Source organism: Anomaloglossus baeobatrachus, chromosome 9 (assembly GCF_048569485.1).
Source record: "Anomaloglossus baeobatrachus isolate aAnoBae1 chromosome 9, aAnoBae1.hap1, whole genome shotgun sequence".
NCBI classification, from domain to species: Eukaryota; Metazoa; Chordata; class Amphibia; order Anura; family Aromobatidae; genus Anomaloglossus; species Anomaloglossus baeobatrachus.
Window position 1 is genome coordinate 230,912,341 of NC_134361.1, and position 21,332 is coordinate 230,933,672.

The 21,332-nt window shown below is 52.2% G+C and overlaps 1 protein-coding gene across 2 annotated transcripts in view; it reads right to left on the reverse strand.

Moving 5' to 3' along the window:
• Positions 1–21,332, reverse strand: part of SNAPC4 (small nuclear RNA activating complex polypeptide 4) — a 133,212-nt gene that overhangs the window by 110,841 nt on the left and 1,039 nt on the right. The window contains exons 2-5 of one of the 2 annotated variants that reach the window (XM_075324738.1): positions 14,892–15,093; positions 13,346–13,380; positions 13,096–13,227; positions 2,729–2,854 (exon numbers count right to left, since the gene is read on the reverse strand). In XM_075324738.1, the coding sequence (XP_075180853.1) occupies positions 2,729–2,854; positions 13,096–13,227; positions 13,346–13,380; positions 14,892–15,024 (426 nt within the window). In that variant the 5' untranslated portion in view covers positions 15,025–15,093. Of the gene's footprint in view, positions 1–2,728; positions 2,855–13,095; positions 13,228–13,345; positions 13,381–14,891; positions 15,094–21,332 lie in introns of those variants that run through there. The other variant, XM_075324740.1, reaches the window with a different exon arrangement.

The window sequence follows — 21,332 nt, forward strand, 5'->3', positions numbered from 1 at the left end:
GTAGTATTGTGCCCATATTGTCCCCTGTAGTATTGTGCCCATATTGTCTCCTGTAGTATTGTGCCCATATTGTCCCCTGTAGTATTGTGCCCATATTGTCTCCTGTAGTAATGTGCCCATATTGTCTCCTGTAGTAATGTGCCCATATTGTCCCCTGTAGTAATGTGCCCATATTGTCTCCAGTAGTATTGTGCCCATATTGTCTCCTGTAGTAATGTGCCCATATTGTCTCCTGTAGTAATGGGCCCATATTGCCCCCTGTAGTAATGTGCCCATATTGTCTCCGGTAGTATTGTGTCCATATTGTCTCCTGTAGTATTGTGCCCATATTGTCCCCTGTAGTAATGGGCCCATATTGTCTCCTGTAGTAATGGGCCCATATTGTCCCCTGTAGTAATGTGCCCATATTGTCCCCTGTAGTAATGTGCCCATATTGTCCCCTGTAGTAATGTGTCCATATTGTCTCCTGTAGTAATGTGTCCATATTGTCCCCTGTAGTAATGTGCCCATATTGTCTCCTGTAGTAATGTGCCCATATTGTCTCCTGTAGTAATGTGCCCATATTGTCTCCTGTAGTAATGTGCCCATATTGTCTCCTGTAGTAATGTGCCCATATTGTCTCCTGTAGTAATGTGCCCATATTGTCTCCTGTAGTAATGTGCCCATATGGTCCCCTGTAGCAATGTGCCCCATTCTTTAGTAATGTCCTCATTCCAGCTCCCTTATTGTCCCCTATTATGCCGTTGTTCACATACACACACGAAAAAATATTCTCACCTGTCCTCTTACCTGCTTCTTGCGGACCTCACGCACACGGACCCCTTGGTGATCGCGGCCGGTACACGCTGTTGTCATCAGTGGTTTAGTTCTGTTGAATGCTTTGCGGCGCTGCAAATCATTCAACTGAAGTAAAGCGCTGATGACAGCAGCGGCGGCTGTGATCACTGAGGGGTCTATGTGCTTGCGGGCCGCATGAATCAGGTAAGAGGACACTACAGGAACGGAGGATAAGGGAGAATATATTTTTGTGGCCCCTCACTGGAGTATAGGCTGGGTGTTCTCAGCATAAAAAAATGGGCTAAAAAACGCGGCTTATACTTGAGTATATACAGTATCTATGTAATATATTATATAATATACCATATTTTGCGGATTGTAAGACACACTTTTTCCCACCCAAAACTGGGGGTAATAGGGGGGTGCGTCTTCCTGGGGCGGCGGCGGTGAAGCAGGGTTATAGGAGACAGGGTCACAGGACGCACTTGGGGGTGTCGCAGCGGGCGTCACTGATCTGCAGACGGGCTCCTGGAGTGTCACAGGACGGGCGGTGTCGGTGGCGGGGGCACTGAGCTGACTGCCGGCTCCATTCAATCGCCCGTGGTTCATGCGATGAACTTCAAGAAAATGGCAGTGGAGTCCTATCTGCGCGCGCCGCCTCCACAGCCATTTTCTTGTAGTCCATCTCATCAACCGCGGGCGATTCAATGGAGCCGGCAGTCAGCTCAATGCACCTGCTGCCGAGACACCCCGTCCTGTGACACCCCGCAGCCCGCCCACAGATCAATGGCTCCAGCCACGACACCTCCGAGTGCGTCCTGTGACACCCCCGCAGCCCGCCCACAGATCAATGGCTCCAGCCACGACACCCCCGAGTGCGTCCTGTGACACCCCGCAGCCCGCCCACAGATCAATGGCTCCAGCCACGACACCCCCGAGTGCGTCCTGTGACACCCCGCAGCCCGCCCACAGATCAATGGCTCCAGCCACCACACCCCCGAGTGCATCCTGTGACACCCTGCAGCCCGCCCACAGATCAATGGCTCCAGCCACGACACCCCCGAGTGCGTCCTGTGACACCCCGCAGCCCGCCCACAGATCAATGGCTCCAGCCACCACACCCCCGAGTGCGTCCTGTGACACCCCGCAGCCCGCCCACAGATCAATGGCTCCAGCCACGACACCCCCGAGTGCGTCCTGTGACACCCCGCAGCCCGCCCACAGATCAATGGCTTCAGCCAAGACACCCCCGAGTGCGTCCTGTGACACCCCGCAGCCCGCCCACAGATCAATGGCTCCAGCCACGACACCCCCGAGTGCGTCCTGTGACACCCCGCAGCCCGCCCACAGATCAATGGCTCCAGCCACGACACCCCCGAGTGCGTCCTGTGACACCCCGCAGCCCGCCCACAGATCAATGGCTCCAGCCACGACACCCCCGAGTGCGTCCTGTGACACCCCGCCCACAGATCAATGGCTCCAGCCACCACACCCCCGAGTGCGTCCTGTGACCCCGCTGCACCACAACTGCCCCGGTAAGCCATATTCAGGGGATTCAACGCAGCCCACAGTGAGCCGCAACACCCCCTCCTCTGAGCCTGCAGCATGCCCCTGCCTCCTGTGACCTTCCTGAGCCGCTCCACCACCACCACCACTCTCCACGGTGAGTGCTAGGATTATCAGACCGACACTCAGATTAACATTAAAAATATTTTTTTACTATTCTCCTCCTCTAAATTTGGGGTGCATGATGTATTATATAGATAATATTATAATTATCATATATATATATATATATATATAAATATATATGATATGTGAATGCCATAAAACATTTTTTTTAATGTTTTTTGGTCTTTGGTCGATTTACTTCCCCCAAAAAGGGCAATGAAAAAAATCTGACGTATCCCAATATGTTTATTTCAAGGGCAAAATTGGTAAAATCCCTTACCACTCCGCTGACTTTATCCTTAAAATACGGCTTGTAGAAGTGGCCGATGGACAGGTTGGCAGGATAAGGTTTTGTGCATCCAACCCGCTGAGTTTTCCGTCCTGCAAGTTCCCAGAGCAATTCATCCTGGAAAGATCAGAATGGGAAACGGATCATCCCCAACCTGCAGATCCCCCGGGTGGTGGGATGGAAATATCACCCCCTCCCCTGTACCCGGGAAATATCACCCCCTCCCCTGTACCTGGGAAATATCCCCCCCTCCCCTGTACCTGGGAAATATCACCCCCTCCCCTGTACCTGGGAAATATCACCCCCTCCCCTGTACCTGGTATATCCCCCTGTGAGGTAAATCCGGAGATATGACGATAAATCATGATATTCAAGTTATGTCAGGAAGCCCTCTCCTGGTGTCACCCCCCCTTTCCTCCTCACAACTCCTTCAATCAGAAAATTTACCACAGGGATAAACGGTTTGTTTAGCAGATAGGTGTCAAAGGAACTGGTCTGTGTTCCACTTACACCTCCAACAGCCATCTCCTCTGATATGGAGATTAGTGTTCTATCAGGCCTCTAAAACAAAGAGAGAGAGGAAGAGCCCCTGGGAGCTGTGTCCGCTCATCAAAGAAAGTGGACAGTGACCTGGCAAAACCAAAAGGGAGCTAGTCACCACAGGAGAGCATACTGCTGGCTCCGTAATATCATACCCAGTTATGATATTACCGTGCGTCTCAGCCATACACCCCCTACATCGTTAGAATCGGGACTTCGAGCCGAATCTGTGCATATCCTCGGAGTGTATATGGCACCCTGGGGCGGCGAGATATAGAGAACTGCTAGTAGGAGTCCGGTAAATGAGTCGTGCTTGGACTCAAAATGCAGAGGGGACCCGGGCGGATCTGATGGCACCAGAACCGTCCCGATCGGACCTCCCAGTCCGGAGTTGCAGGTAATAGCCCCTTCTGGGATATTACTCTGACTCCATGCAGGGGGAGTGGCAGTGCTCCCTCTGAGGTCACTAAGGTAGGAGGGGACCTGGATTTGCCCAGGTTGATAACCCTACTTCGGCCATTTTCCAGGGTTCTTTCGCCGGGGGTCACGTGTAGGAAACATCTGTGGGAAAGATCCTGGAAACCTGGTCTACAGCGCCCCCCTGTGGCCAGACGCACAAGGTAACTGCTGGAACTGTGTATGCCTGTTTGTAACCCATGCTTTGATTGTAACTGTACTCTGACATATGTATATTCTGTAGATTCCCTATTGTATATATTGTAGTTTCTAGTGTGCTTTAGGCTGATTAAATTATATAATTAATCTTGGGCTGCTCTGTTATCTCGATCTTGAATCCCACGTCTGTGTGTTCGGCTAATAGTTACCGTGAAGCGGTTGGTGGCAGCGAGTTTGTGCCAAGGATTATTGTGGGGAGGCCAGTGAGATTCGGGGAGATTTTATATATTCCGCCCGCGGAGGTCGGGGGAATATATACCCTACTCTCACCGGGGACCCTTCAATAATCGGCATAAGTAGTATAGCGGCCTCCTTGCTTATTGTCGGGCAATTCCATAACTGGCCTGACTATAAGAGGGGCGCTAGAGAGCGCGTCACGTGCTCTGTCTGTCGGTCGGGAGGTATAAAGGAGGGGTGACCCCCACTTGTTACCCCCCGATTGTGACGTACTGGTAGCCAGCGCGGGGGATTTCTGAGTGACCCCCCCGGTGGTTCGTGACATATTGGTGGCATAGCGGTGGGATCGAGATAATAGTGTGTGTGAGTGTGAGACCCATACTCCCAGACACTAAAGACTGCCTGCAGCAGCTGTGGCTGCTGGGGTCTTCAGACTAGCTCAACACTAGAGTGTCAGAGTGCAGATACTGTAAGGTGTGTGGAGGCATCAGGTGTCAGTTCTGTGTCAGTGACCAAAAGTCTGCAACAATGGCTGAGAGCACCAGGAGCAAAGCCAAAGGAATGGCCGATGCTAAGGCCAGAGACGATGAGGAGGTTGTCCACGAGCCCTCCAAGAGCCCGACGCCAGAGAACAGCTCTGCAGAGGACATTGCACAACCTGGCACTGCTGGACAAAATGAGGAGGAGCTCGCCCAAGGGTCCTCAACGAGCCAGATGCCAGCCCTCCGCTCTGAAATGGACAGTGAATCACCTGGCTCTGCAGCGTGCCGCAGATCATCACTTGCCAATCCCTCCGGCCTGAGAGGTGCAGAGGCCCTCCTTCAAGCTGCCTTGGCCAGGCTTATGGCTGGAGACCGGGATACCTACGAGATACTCATGGCCGAGCGTGAGCGACAGGCAGCGCGTGACGCTGAGGCTGCGGAGCGGCAAGCAGCGCGTGAGGCTGCGGAGCGGCAGGCAGCGCGTGAAGAGCGAGAGCGAGAGCGCCAGGCAGAGCGTGACCACCAGCTGCAGCTAGCTCAGCTCCGGCCCTCATCAGCCACATGTGACCTTCAAAACACCAAACTTCCAAAGGTCCGTGTTGAGGACTTCCCAGTGCTGGAGAAGGATGGAGACTTGGACTCTTTCTTGACTGCTTTTGAACGGACTTGCCTGCAGCACCATCTGGACAAGGACCAGTGGGCCAAATACCTGACCCCCCGTTTAAGGGGTAAGGCCCTGGCAATCCTTGGGGACTTGCCTACTGAGGCAGATCAGGGCTACGACACCATCAAGCGAGCCATGATCCAACAGTACAACCTCACTCCGGAGTCCTACCGCAAGAAGTTCCGGACCCTGCAGAAGGGACCAAAGGACTCCTGGGCTGACCACCGGCGGGCACTTGCCCGAGCTGCCGACCACTGGACCCAAGGCCTGCAGCTTACCACCGGACCAGAGATCCTAGACTTGGTCATCACAGAGCAACTCTTGTGGAACTGCCCTGAGGATCTCCGCCAGTTCATCCGAGACCAGAAGCCAAAGGGGTCCACGGCTACAGCTGCCCTGGCCGATGACTACACCAACAATCGGGCTCCTGAGGCCAGGAGAGCGGCCACCAGCAGCACCTGGAGAGGGGGTAAGATGAATTCTGCGACTGCCCCACCTGCCCCTAGACTGCAGGGGGTGACCCCCTCAACTCCCCTCTCCAGGCCCGTGGCAGAACCAAGACGGTGCCACCAGTGCAACCTACCTGGACACTTCAAGGCCATGTGCCCTCAGCGTCCCAAGGCCCCGGCTCCGTCCCCGTCCCAAGGGCCGCCCAAGGTGTATTGTGTGGGTGGGGGTGGTGGTAGGTCCCTGGACAGCTTCCAACCTGTCACCGTCGGCCGGTCTGTGACCATAGGACTGCGAGACAGCGCCTCGGAGGTGACTCTGGTGCGGCCTGAGATGGTGTCCCCCCAAGACTTGATACCTGGAAAAACCCTCGCTGTCTCCGGGATTGGAGGCACTGACCCGGCGCTGCCTGTTGCTGGCATTTATGTGGACTGGGGCGCAGGGCGAGGGGTGAGGGAGGTGGGGGTAACTAATCGGATCCCTGCAAACGTGCTACTTGGGACAGATTTGGGGCAGATAACCTCCCAGTTTGGGCCCCCCCCAAGGGCTGAACCTTCAGCCAGTACTGACATGCCTCCTGACAATGTTAATGTGTTATCTATGAATGATGTAAGGGAGGAGGGAGTGAACTCTGAGTTTTCTGCTTACACAGACACCATAGACACACACTCAGCTGCAGCTGTGACAGGGGAGGGGCTTGGAGGAAGGTGTGACCATGCCTCTACAAGTGATCAGCCAGTGAGCTGGGATCTGTTGCCCTCTGCAGGGATAAGCAGAGAGCAGGGTGCTGCAGGGGGAGGACCAGTGTGTGGGGTGGGGGCTACCACAGCAAATGTGGGGTCCCCAGAGATTTCACAGCGGGGTTCTGTTGCTGCAGGAGGGGAACAGGCAGGTGAGATTAGGGCCGGTCCCGGAGCGGAAGTGCTCCCAGGTAAGATCTCGGTGCAGGGTTCCCCCACAACCGGGGTGTCAGGAAGCCAGGTAGGTCTGCCTGAACCGGCGACTTGGTCAGGAACGGAGGAGGAGCAGGCACGACCCACGGTCGCAGCGGCTGTGGCCGCTGTCACCCGCCGTGGGAGTGCTGGAAGCCAAGGGGCCTCCCGGAGGTCCGATAGCTCTTCCCCTTCTGACCAAGTGGCAGCCGAGTCAGGTGGAGGCCAGGACACAGGTCCCGGGGTACTGACCGAAGATGTGACAGTCTCGTCGATTCTGGCCACATCTAGTCAGGGGTTTCAGGCAGCGTTAGAAGCTGACGACAGCCTGAAAGCTCTAAAGGAGCAGGCGGCACAGCCTCCCTCGGACTCGGACCCGGAGCGAGTGGTCTGGGACCAAGGACGGCTGTACCGGGTCACGGTCCAGCAGGGTTCACCGGAGGCGTGGCCCAGGGACCGACAGTTGGTGGTACCCTATCCGTTCCGGACGGAGTTGTTGCGGATCGCACATGAGATTCCGATGGCCGGACACCTAGGGATCGCTAAGACCAAGGCCAGGTTAAACCAGCATTTCTACTGGCCAAAAATGGGGGCCGATGTGGCTGCCTACTGCCGTTCGTGTGAAACCTGTCAGAGAGTGGGGAAGGCGGGGCCACACCCCAAAGCCCCACTGGTATCTCTGCCAATCATCGATGAGCCTTTCAGGAGGGTGGCTGTGGATCTGGTCGGCCCGCTGGCCATCCCCAGCAGCTCCGGGAAACGCTTCATACTCACGGTAGTGGACTATGCCACCCGGTACCCAGAAGCAGTGGCCTTGTCGTCCATTCGGGCTGACAAGGTGGCCACCGCATTGCTGGAGATTTTCTCCCGAGTGGGTTTTCCCCAGGAAATGCTCACTGACCGGGGGACCCAATTCATGTCCCAGCTGATGGAGGCCCTCTGTAAGCAAGTCCAGGTGCGACATCTGGTGGCCAGCCCGTACCATCCACAGACTAATGGCCTGTGCGAGCGGTTCAATGGCACCTTAAAGCAGATGCTTAAGATGTTGGTCGACTCCCACGGGCGTGACTGGGAGCGGTATCTCCCACACCTGTTATTTGCTTACCGGGAGGTTCCACAGGCCTCAACGGGATTCTCACCGTTTGAGCTCCTGTACGGGCGACGTGTGCGGGGCCCCCTGGCTCTGGTGAAAGAGGCTTGGGAAGGGGATTTGGCCACCCCTGGAGTGTCGGTTATCGAGTATGTCATGCGCTTCCGGGACAAAATGCAGGCCTTGACGCAACTGGTACACGACAATATGGCTCAAGCCCAGGCCGATCAGAAGCGTTGGTACGACCAGAACGCTTGTGAGAGGACCTACCAAGTGGGTCAAAAGGTGTGGGTACTGGTCCCCGTACCACAGGACAAGCTTCAGGCAGCCTGGGAAGGCCCATACCTCGTGTACCAGCAGCTCAACCCTGTAACGTACCTGGTCACCCTGGACCCTGCCCGTGGAAGGCGGAAGCCCTTCCATGTGAACATGATGAAGGCACATCATGAGCGGGAGGCATGTGCACTCCCTGTGTGCAACCTGCCCGAGGAGGGAGAAGCGGAAACCCTCTTGGATATGCTAGCCCAGGTTAGGGCAGGCGGATCCATTGAGGATGTGGAGGTTGGCCACCAGCTCTTGGAGGACCAACGGTCCCAGCTGTGGGCCACCCTACACCCCTTCCGGGGGTTGTTTACCAACCAGCCCGGAAGGACTAACTTGGCTGTCCATCACGTGGACACTGGGGATCATCCCCCGATCCGGCGTTCAGCATATCGGGTCTCCCTGGAGGTGCAGCAACACATGCGCCAGGAGATTGACGAGATGCTGAAGCTGGGGGTGATCCAGGCATCCAACAGCGCTTGGGCCTTGCCTGTAGTCCTCGTCCCTAAGAAGGACCGAACCACTCGGTTCTGCGTGGACTACAGGGGGCTCAATGCTGTCACGGTCGCCGATGCGTACCCAATGCCACGCATCGATGACCTGCTCGATCAGTTGGCCGGGGCTCAGTACCTGACCATCATGGATCTGAGCCGGGGATATTGGCAGATCCCCCTGACTCGCAAGGCCAGGGAACGCTCTGCCTTTATTACCCCATTTGGACTGTACGAGTCCACGGTGATGCCATTCGGGATGAGGAATGCCCCTGCCACTTTCCAGCGGATGGTCAACACCCTGCTCAAGGGACTTGAAGGGTACGCGGCCGCGTACCTGGATGACATTGCCGTCTTCAGTCCCACCTGGGAAGATCACCTAGAGCACCTAGCACAGGTGCTCAGGCGGATCCACCAGGCAGGTTTGACCATCAAGCCGGGAAAGTGTCAGCTGGCCATGAGCGAGGTCCAGTACCTCGGTCACCGGGTAGGCGGGAGAACACTGAAGCCCGAGCCTGAGAAAGTGGAAGCCATCGCATCCTGGCCCACCCCCAGGACCAAGAAGCAGGTGATGTCCTTCTTGGGGACCGCTGGGTACTATAGGAGGTTTGTTCCATGCTATAGTAGCCTGGCAAAGCCCTTGACGGACCTCACCAAGAAGAAGCTGCCCTCTGCAGTCGATTGGACAATGGACTGCGAGACAGCCTTCCGGGCCCTAAAGGACGCCCTGTCCAGCCCGCCCGTGCTACAGGCAGCCGACTTCACGCGGCCGTTTGTAGTACAGACCGACGCCAGTGACTTCGGCCTCGGTGCGGTGCTCAGCCAGGTGGACTCTGCGAGCCAAGAGCACCCAGTCTTGTACCTGAGCAGGAAGCTGTTACCAAGGGAAGTGGCCTATTCCACGATGGAAAAGGAGTGCCTGGCCATAGTGTGGGCCCTGCAGCGTCTGCAACCCTATCTATACGGGCGCCACTTCATCGTGGAGACGGACCACAATCCCCTCAGCTGGTTGCACACCGTCTCTGGGACGAATGGGCGATTGTTGCGATGGAGCCTTGCGCTCCAGCAATACAACTTCACCATTCGACACAAAAGGGGCCGTGACCACGGTAACGCAGACGGGCTGTCCCGACAAGGAGAGGTCGCGGACGGGCGCACGGGGGAACACCGGAGTGTGCTGCCCCCTAGCGCCCTCAAAAGGGGGGAGGTGTGAGGTAAATCCGGAGATATGACGATAAATCATGATATTCAAGTTATGTCAGGAAGCCCTCTCCTGGTGTCACCCCCCCTTTCCTCCTCACAACTCCTTCAATCAGAAAATTTACCACAGGGATAAACGGTTTGTTTAGCAGATAGGTGTCAAAGGAACTGGTCTGTGTTCCACTTACACCTCCAACAGCCATCTCCTCTGATATGGAGATTAGTGTTCTATCAGGCCTCTAAAACAAAGAGAGAGAGGAAGAGCCCCTGGGAGCTGTGTCCGCTCATCAAAGAAAGTGGACAGTGACCTGGCAAAACCAAAAGGGAGCTAGTCACCACAGGAGAGCATACTGCTGGCTCCGTAATATCATACCCAGTTATGATATTACCGTGCGTCTCAGCCATACACCCCCTACATCGTTAGAATCGGGACTTCGAGCCGAATCTGTGCATATCCTCGGAGTGTATATGGCACCCTGGGGCGGCGAGATATAGAGAACTGCTAGTAGGAGTCCGGTAAATGAGTCGTGCTTGGACTCTAAATGCAGAGGGGACCCGGGCGGATCTGATGGCACCAGAACCGTCCCGATCGGACCTCCCAGTCCGGAGTTGCAGGTAATAGCCCCTTCTGGGATATTACTCTGACTCCATGCAGGGGGAGTGGCAGTGCTCCCTCTGAGGTCACTAAGGTAGGAGGGGACCTGGATTTGCCCAGGTTGATAACCCTACTTCGGCCATTTTCCAGTGTTCTTTCGCCGGGGGTCACGTGTAGGAAACATCTGTGGGAAGGATCCTAGAAACCTGGTCTACAGCGCCCCCCTGTGGCCAGACGCACAAGGTAACTGCTGGAACTGTGTATGCCTGTTTGTAACCCATGCTTTGCTTGTAACTGTACTCTGACATATGTATATTCTGTAGATTCCCTATTGTATATATTGTAGTTTCTAGTGTGCTTTAGGCTGATTAAATTATATAATTAATCTTGGGCTGTTCTGTTATCTCGATCTTGAATCCCACGTCTGTGTGTTCGGCTAATAGTTACCGTGAAGCGGTTGGTGGCAGCGAGTTGTGCCAAGGATTATTGTGGGGAGGTCAGTGAGATTCGGGGAGATTTTATATATTCCGCCCGCAGAGGTCGGGGGAATATATACCCTACTCTCACCGGGGACCCTTCAATAATCGGCATAAGTAGTATAGCGGCCTCCTTGCTTATTGTCGGGCAATTCCATAATTGGCCTGACTATAAGAGGGGCGCTAGAGAGCGCGTCACGTGCTCTGTCTGTCGGTCGGGAGGTATAAAGGAGGGGTGACCCCCACTTGTTACCCCCCGATTGTGACGTACTGGTAGCCAGCGCGGGGGATTTCTGAGTGACCCCCCCGGTGGTTCGTGACACCCCCCTCCCCTGTACCTGGGAAATATCACCCCATCCCCTGTACCTGGTATATCCCCCCCTCCCCTGTACAAAGGAAATATCACCCCCTCCCCTGTACCCGGGAAATATCACCCCCTCCCCTGTACCTGGGAAATATCCCCCCCTCCCCTGTACCTGGGAAATATCACCCCCTCCCCTGTACCCGGGAAATATCACCCCCTCCCCTGTACCTGGGAAATATCACCCCCTCCCCTGTACCCGGGAAATATCACCCCCTCCCCTGTACCTGGGAAATATCACCCCCTCCCCTGTACCTGGGAAATATCCCCCCCTCCCCTGTACCTGGGAAATATCACCCCCTCCCCTGTACCTGGGAAATATCACCCCCTCCCCTGTACCCGGGAAATATCACCCCCTCCCCTGTACCTGGGAAATATCACCCCCTCCCCTGTACCCGGGAAATATCACCCCCTCCCCTGTACCCGGGAAATATCACCCCCTCCCCTGTACCCGGGAAATATCACCCCCTCCCCTGTACCTGGGAAATATCACCCCCTCCCCTGTACCTGGGAAATATCACCCCCTCCCCTGTACCTGGGAAATATCACCCCCTCCCCTGTACCTGGGAAATATCACCCCCCTCCCCTGTACCTGGGAAATATCACCCCCTCCCCTGTACCTGGGAAATATCACCCCCTCCCCTGTACCTGGGAAATATCACCCCCTCCCCTGTACCTGGGAAATATCACCCCCTCCCCTGTACCTGGGAAATATCACCCCCTCCCCTGTACCTGGGAAATATCACCCCCTCCCCTGTACCTGGGAAATATCACCCCCTCCCCTGTACCTGGGAAATATCACCCCCTCCCCTGTACCTGGGAAATATCACCCCCTCCCCTGTACCTGGGAAATATCACCCCCTCCCCTGTACCTGGGAAATATCACCCCCTCCCCTGTACCTGGGAAATATCACCCCCTCTCCTGTACCTGGGAAATATCACCCCCTCCCCTGTACCTGGGAAATATCACCCCCTCCCCTGTACAAGGGAAATATCACCCCCTCCCCTGTACCTGGGAAATATCACCCCCTCCCCTGTACCTGGAAAATATCTCCCCCTCCCCTGTACCTGGGAAATATCTCCCCCTCCTCTGTACCTGGGAAATATCACCCCCTCCCCTGTACCTGGGAAATATCACCCCCTCCCCTGTACCTGGGAAATATCCCCCCCTCCCCTGTACCTGGGAAATATCACCCCCTCCCCTGTACCTGGGAAATATCCCCCCCTCCCCTGTACCTGGGAAATATCACCCCCTCCCCTGTACCCGGGAAATATCACCCCCTGCCCTGTACCCGGGAAATATCACCCCCTCCCCTGTACCTGGGAAATATCACCCCCTCCCCTGTACCTGGGAAATATCACCCCCTCCCCTGTACCTGGGAAATATCACCCCCTCCCCTGTACCTGGGAAATATCACCCCCTCCCCTGTACCTGGGAAATATCACCCCCTCCCCTGTACCTGGGAAATATCACCCCCTCCCCTGTAGCTGGGAAATATCACCCCCTGCCCTGTACCCGGGAAATATCACCCCCTCCCCTGTACCTGGGAAATATCACCCCCTCCCCTGTACCTGGGAAATATCACCCCCTCCCCTGTACCTGGGAAATATCCCCCCTCCCCTGTACCTGGGAAATATCACCCCCTCCCCTGTACCTGGGAAATATCACCCCCTCCCCTGTACCTGGGAAATATCACCCCCTCCCCTGTACCTGGGAAATATCACCCCCTCCCCTGTACCTGGGAAATATCACCCCCTGCCCTGTACCTGGGAAATATCACCCCCTTCCCTGTACCTGGGAAATATCACCCCCTCCCCTGTACCTGGGAAATATCACCCCCTCCCCTGTACCTGGGAAATATCACCCCCTCCCCTGTACCTGGGAAATATCCCCCCCTCCCCTGTACCTGCTGCACTTTATTCTGTGAGATGAGAAGTTCCACCTCCTGGAGTTTCTCTTGTAAAACTGCCTGATAGACGAGGTTCATCTGCAGACACATCTCCACTCTGTGACCGCCGTCCTCCACCACCAGCTCATCCTAAAATTAGAGGAAAAAATGCACATATTATCATTAAGAAATATAGAAAAAACTAGCACGTATTGTAATGTGTGCAATCACTGGCTGATCTCTTCAGGTCTGAAGCGCAAACACTTACGGCTTCAAAGTCGTTGTCCAAAGCGTCCGAATAGTCTATATAAACACAAGAAAAGTACATGAATTCAGTAGGATCACTTTATAAACCCCATCCCTGATACATGCATGCTCAACTCATCCGAGCGTGCATGCTCAACTCATCCGAGCGTGCATGCTCAACTCATCCGAGCGTGCATGCTCAACTCATCCGAGCGTGCATGCTCAACTCATCCGAGCGTGCATGCTCAACTCATCCGAGCGTGCATGTTTCCAGTGTGAATCTGCTGCCAGGAACGTCTGAGGGTGGTTTACGTCCCTTCTGGACCCTCTATATTCCTTTTCTTGACATCTGCTGTGAGGAGACAGGGAAGATACCAGCATGCACATAGGGTGGATAACCGATGCAATCCTGGTGGGCTGGAGGGGTCCTTTGCCATTTAATAATACAAATTTATTGCCTCCCCTGACAAAACCAGTGGGATCACGCCCTTTGCGCCACATTCTTTATAGGGGTGGTCGCTGATAAGAGGAGACCCCCTTTAAACTGCTTCTTGATCTCTCCATCCATTCACACCGGATATGTGCACTCTTAGTGGGCTCTACAGCTGCGTTATACAGCCGGCACCTGAGAGCAACCACTCTGACCGACACTAGATCCAATCGCAAAAATAAATATATTTAATATTCTATACTATAATGTATTATTAATAAATAAATAATATAATAATAAATATTAAACTTCATACAAATTTATTTAATATTATATACTTTATTTCTAAATGCATAATATAATAAATATTAAACTTTATATAAATGTATTATATAATTTATTTCTAAATATATATATTAGACTTTGTATAAATTATATCATTTATTATTTAAAAATAATAATAAATATTAAACTTTATATAAATGTAATATTTTAGAATGTATTATAAATATAATAAACTTTATAGAAATGTATTATATAATTTATTTCAAAATACATATAATATTAAACTTTGTATAAATTTATTATATAATTTATTTAAAAATAGAATATTAAACTTTATATACATTATACAATTTTATTTAAATACATAACAATAAATATTAAACTTTATATAAATGTAATATTATAGAATGTATTATTTATAAATATATTAAACTTTATATAAATTATATAATTATTTATAAATAATCAATATAATAAATACTAAACTTCATATACATTTATTTAAATTTATAAATACATAATACAATAATAAACATTAAACGTTATATAAATTTAATGTATCATTTTATTTGTAAATAAATAATATAATAAATAAATGTACATAATTAATTTTAAGTGGCAAAAATAATATATATATATATATATATATATATATATATATATATATATATATATGTGGAATAAAAAATGTTCTTGTCATTAAATAAAATTAAAATATACGCTATGTAAAATAAATGTGCAATGAATCAAACAATTATTTTCCTCTGCAAACACAAACATGAGCAAAAAAGTACACAAAAAAAAAGAAACACACATATTAGGGAGACAAAAAAAAAGTATACGATCCGCTTACCGTCATCGGATTCGTCGCTGCTGCCAGACACGATCACATCGATGGACGAAACGTCCGGACCCAAACTTCTCTCCAGGGCTTCGATTTCCCTCTGGATCTGGTCTCTTGCCGCGTCCAGGTCTCTGCCGGACATGGTGCCGGTGCACAAGACGGAGCAGGCGAGCGACACTATTTGGGCTCCAGACACACGGACCTTTTTTCACTGCAAGGGAAGCAGAAGTGCATGCTGGGTAATCATATGCAAATGCATGAGACAATCCAGTCTTGGCAATGTGCAGGAGGGGGCGGCCTGGCATCTGCATCTATTAGCATGAATTACCCACAATGCACTGCCTGCCTGACGCTCAGCAGCTGGGAAGCTCTGCGAGTAAACTGAGACGTTTGCACAAAGATATATATATATGGGAACTACAAGTCCCGGCACAGTATAACCCTAGCCCTAAGTTTCAAACTTTCTTCAAAAGCGGTATAATTTGCATATTTTGGGGGGCATCGCAGTCATGTGATCTCTTCTTTAATACATGTGTGTCTCATTTTTGATGGGAACCTTTTTGCCCGTCAGGTCAGACACCCGACTGAATGGAGCAGAGATCCGACACCGTCCCATAGACAATGAATAGAGCAGAGATCCGACACCGTCCCATAGACAATGAATAGAGCAGAGATCCGACACCGTCCCATAGACAATGAATAGAGCAGAGATCCGACACCGTCCCATAGACAATGAATAGAGCAGAGATCCGACACCGTCCCATAGACAATGAATGGAGCAGCGATCCGACACCGTCCCATAGACAATGAATGGAGCAGCGATCCGACACCGTCCCATAGACAATGAATAGAGCAGAGATCCGACACCGTCCCATAGACAATGAATAGAGCAGAGATCCGACACCGTCCCATAGACAATGAATAGAGCAGAGATCCGACACCGTCCCATAGACAATGAATATAGCAGAGATCCGACACCATCCCATAGACAATGAATAGAGCAGAGATCCGACACCGTCCCATAGACAATGAATAGAGCAGAGATCCGACACCGTCCCATAGACAATGAATAGAGCAGAGATCCGACACCGTCCCATAGACAATGAATGGAGCAGCGATCCGACACCGTCCCATAGACAATGAATGGAGCAGCGATCCGACACCGTCCCATAGACAATGAATAGAGCAGAGATCCGACACCGTCCCATAGACAATGAATAGAGCAGAGATCCGACACCGTCCCATAGACAATGAATAGAGCAGAGATCCGACACCATCCCATAGACAATGAATAGAGCAGAGATCCGACACCGTCCCATAGACAATGAATAGAGCAGAGATCCAACACCGTCCCATAGACAATGAATGGAGCAGAGATCCGACACCGTCCCATAGACAATGAATGGAGCAGAGGTCTGCTCCCGTCCCATAGATAATGAACGGAGCAGAGATAGGCCACCGTCCCATAGACAATGAATAGAGCAGAGATCCGACACCGTCCCATAGACAATGAATATAGCAGAGATCCGACATCGTCCCATAGACAATGAATAGAGCAGAAATCCGCTACCGTCCCATAGACAATGAATAGAGCAGAGATCAGCCAACGTCCCATAGACAATGAATAGAGCAGAGATCCGACACCGTCCCATAGACAATGAATAGAGCAGAGATAGGCCACCGTCCCATAGACAATGAATAGAGCAGAGATCAGCCAACGTACCATAGACAATGAATAGAGCAGAGATCCGACACCGTCCCATAGACAATGAATGGAGCAGAGATAGGCCACCGTCCCATAGACAATGAATGGAGCAGAGATAGGCCACCGTCCCATAGAGAATGAATGGAGCAGAGATAGGCCACCGTCCCATAGAGAATGAACGGAGCAGAGATAGGCCACCGTCCCATAGAGAATGAACGGAGCAGAGATAGGCCACCGTCCCATAGACAATGAATGGAGCAGAGATAGGCCACCGTCCCATAGACAATGAATGGAGCAGAGATAGGCCACCGTCCCATAGACAATGAATAGAGCAGAGATCCGACACCGTCCCATAGACAATGAATGGAGCAGAGATCCGACACCGTCCCATAGACAATGAATGGAGCAGAGGTCTGCTCCCGTCCCATAGACAATGAACGGAGCAGAGATAGGCCACCGTCCCATAGACAATGAATAGAGCAGAGATCCGACACCGTCCCATAGACAATGAATGGAGCAGAAATCCGACACCGTCCCATAGACAATGAATGGAGCCGAGGTCTGCTACCGTCCCATAGACAATGAACGGAGCAGAGATCAGCCACCGTCCCATAGACAATGAACGGAGCAGAGATAGGACACCGTCCCATAGACAATGAATAGAGCAGAGATCCGACACCGTCCCATAGACAATGAATGGAGCAGATCCGACACCGTCCCATAGACAATGAATGGAGCAGAGATAGGCCACCGTCCCATAGAGAATGAATGGAGCAGAGATAGGCCACCGTCCCATAGAGAATGAATGGAGCAGAGATAGGCCACCGTCCCATAGACAATGAATGGAGCAGAGATAGGCTACCGTCCCATAGACAATGAATGGAGCAGAGATAGGCCACCGTCCCATAGACAATGAACGGAGCAGAGATCAGCCACCGTCCCATAGACAATGAACGGAGCAGAGATAGGCCACCGTCCCATAGACAATGAATAGAGCAGAGATCCGACACCGTCCCATAGACAATGAATGGAGCAGAAATCCGACACCGTCCCATAGACAATGAATGGAGCCGAGGTCTGCTACCGTCCCATAGACAATGAACGGAACAGAGATAGGCCACCGTCCCATAGACAATGAACGGAGCAGAGATCAGCCACCGTCCCATAGACAATGAACGGAGCAGAGATAGGACACCGTCCCATAGACAATGAATAGAGCAGAGATCCGACACCGTCCCATAGACAATGAATGGAGCAGATCCGACACCGTCCCATAGACAATGAATGGAGCAGAGATAGGCCACCGTCCCATAGAGAATGAATGGAGCAGAGATAGGCCACCGTCCCATAGACAATGAATGGAGCAGAGATAGGCCACCGTCCCATAGAGAATGAATGGAGCAGAGATAGGCCACCGTCCCATAGACAATGAATGGAGCAGAGATAGGCCACCGTCCCATAGAGAATGAATGGAGCAGAGATAGGCCACCGTCCCATAGAGAATGAATGGAGCAGAGATAGGCCACCGTCCCATAGACAATGAATGGAGCAGAGATAGGCTACCGTCCCATAGACAATGAATGGAGCAGAGATAGGCCACCGTCCCATAGACAATGAACGGAGCAGAGATCAGCCACCGTCCCATAGACAATGAACGGAGCAGAGATAGGCCACCGTCCCATAGACAATGAACGGAGCAGAGATCCGACACCGTCCCATAGACAATGAATGGAGCAGAGGTCTGCTCCCGTCCCATAGACAATAAACGGAGCAGAGATAGGCCACCGTCCCATAGACAATGAATAGAGCAGAGATCCGACACCGTCCCATAGACAATGAATGGAGCAGAAATCCGACACCGTCCCATAGACAATGAATGGAGCCGAGGTCTGCTACCGTCCCATAGACAATGAACGGAGCAGAGATAGGCCACCGTCCCACAGACAATGAACGGAGCAGAGATAGGCCACCGTCCCATAGACAATGAACGGAGCAGAGATCAGCCACCGTCCCATAGACAATGAACGGAGCAGAGATAGGACACCGTCCCATAGACAATGAATAGAGCAGAGATCCGACACCGTCCCATAGACAATGAATGGAGCAGATCCGACACCGTCCCATAGACAATGAATGGAGCAGAGATAGGCCACCGTCCCATAGAGAATGAATGGAGCAGAGATCAGCCAACGTACCATAGACAATGAATAGAGCAGAGATCCGACACCGTCCCATAGACAATGAATAGAGCAGAGATAGGCCACCGTCCCATAGACAATGAACGGAGCAGAGATCAGCCACCGTCCCATAGACAATGAACGGAGCAGAGATCCGACACCGTCCCAGAGACAATGAATAGAGCAGAGATAGGCCACCGTCCCATAGACAATGAATATAGCAGAGATCCGACACCGTCCCATAGACAATGAATGGAGCAGATCCGACACCGTCCCATAGACAATGAATGGAGCAGAGATAGGCCACCGTCCCATAGAGAATGAATGGAGCAGAGATAGGCCACCGTCCCATAGAGAATGAATGGAGCAGAGATAGGCTACCGTCCCATAGACAATGAACGGAGCAGAGATCAGCCACCGTCCCATAGACAATGAACGGAGCAGAGATAGGCCACCGTCCCATAGACAATGAACGGAGCAGAGATCCGACACCGTCCCATAGACAATGAATGGAGCAGAGATCCGACACCGTCCCATAGACAATGAATGGAGCAGAGGTCTGCTCCCGTCCCATAGACAATGAACGGAGCAGAGATAGGCCACCGTCCCATAGACAATGAATAGAGCAGAGATCCGACACCGTCCCATAGACAATGAATGGAGCAGAAATCCGACACCGTCCCATAGACAATGAATGGAGCCGAGGTCTGCTACCGTCCCATAGACAATGAACGGAGCAGAGATAGGCCACCGTCCCACAGACAATGAACGGAGCAGAGATAGGCCACCGTCCCATAGACAATGAACGGAGCAGAGATCAGCCACCGTCCCATAGACAATGAACGGAGCAGAGATAGGACACCGTCCCATAGACAATGAATAGAGCAGAGATCCGACACCGTCCCATAGACAATGAATGGAGCAGATCCGACACCGTCCCATAGACAATGAATGGAGCAGAGATAGGCCACCGTCCCATAGAGAATGAATGGAGCAGAGATAGGCCACCGTCCCATAGACAATGAATGGAGCAGAGATAGGCTACCGTCCCATAGACAATGAATGGAGCAGAGATAGGCCACCGTCCCATAGAGAATGAATGGAGCAGAGATAGGCCACCGTCCCATAGACAATGAATGGAGCAGAGATAGGCTACCGTCCCATAGACAATGAATGGAGCAGAGATAGGCCACCGTCCCATAGACAATGAACGGAGCAGAGATCAGCCACCGTCCCATAGACAATGAACGGAGCAGAGATAGGCCACCGTCCCATAGACAATGAACGGAGCAGAGATCAGCCACCGTCCCATAGACAATGAACGGAGCAGAGATAGGCCACCGTCCCATAGACAATGAACGGAGCAGAGATCAGCCACCGTCCCATAGACAATGAACGGAGCAGAGATCCGACACCGTCCCAGAGACAATGAATAGAGCAGAGATAGGCCACCGTCCCATAGACAATGAATATAGCAGAGATCCGACACCGTCCCATAGACAATGAATGGAGCAGATCCGACACCGTCCCATAGACAATGAATGGAGCAGAGATAGGCCACCGTCCCATAGAGAATGAATGGAGCAGAGATAGGCCACCGTCCCATAGACAATGAATGGAGCAGAGATAGGCCACCGTCCCATAGAGAATGAATGGAGCAGAGATAGGCTACCGTCCCATAGACAATGAATGGAGCAGAGATAGGCCACCGTCCCATAGACAATGAATGGAGCAGAGATAGGCCACCGTCCCATAGACAATGAACGGAGCAGAGATAGGCCACCGTCCCATAGACAATGAACGGAGCAGAGATAGGCCACCGTCCCATAGACAATGAACGGAGCAGAGATAGGCCACCGTCCCATAGACAATGAACGGAGCAGAGATAGGCCACCGTCCCATAGACAATGAACGGAGCAGAGATAGGCCACCGTCCCATAGAGAATGAATGGAGCAGAGATAGGCCACCGTCCCATAGACAATGAATGGAGCAGAGATAGGCCACCGTCCCATAGACAATGAATGGAGCAGAGATAGGCCACCGTCCCATAGACAATGAATGGAGCAGAGGTCTGCTACCGTCCCATAGACAATGAATGGAGCAGAGGTCTGCTCCCGTCCCATAGACAATGAATGGAGCCGAGGTCTGCTACCGTCCCATAGACAATGAATGGAGCAGAGATAGGCTACCGTCCCATAGACAATGAATGGAGCAGAGATAGGCCACCGTCCCATAGACAATGAATGGAGCAGAGATAGGCCACCGTCCCATAGACAATGAACGGAGCAGAGATAGGCCACCGTCCCATAGACAATGAATGGAGCAGAGGTCTGCTACCGTCCCATAGACAATGAATGGAGCAGAGGTCTGCTACCGTCCCATAGACAATGAATGGAGCAGAGGTCTGCTCCCGTCCCATAGACAATGAATGGAGCCGAGGTCTGCTACCGTCCCATAGACAATGAATGGAGCAGAGATAGGCTACCGTCCCATAGACAATGAATGGAGCAGAGATAGGCCACCGTCCCATAGACAATGAATGGAGCAGAGATAGGCTACCGTCCCAT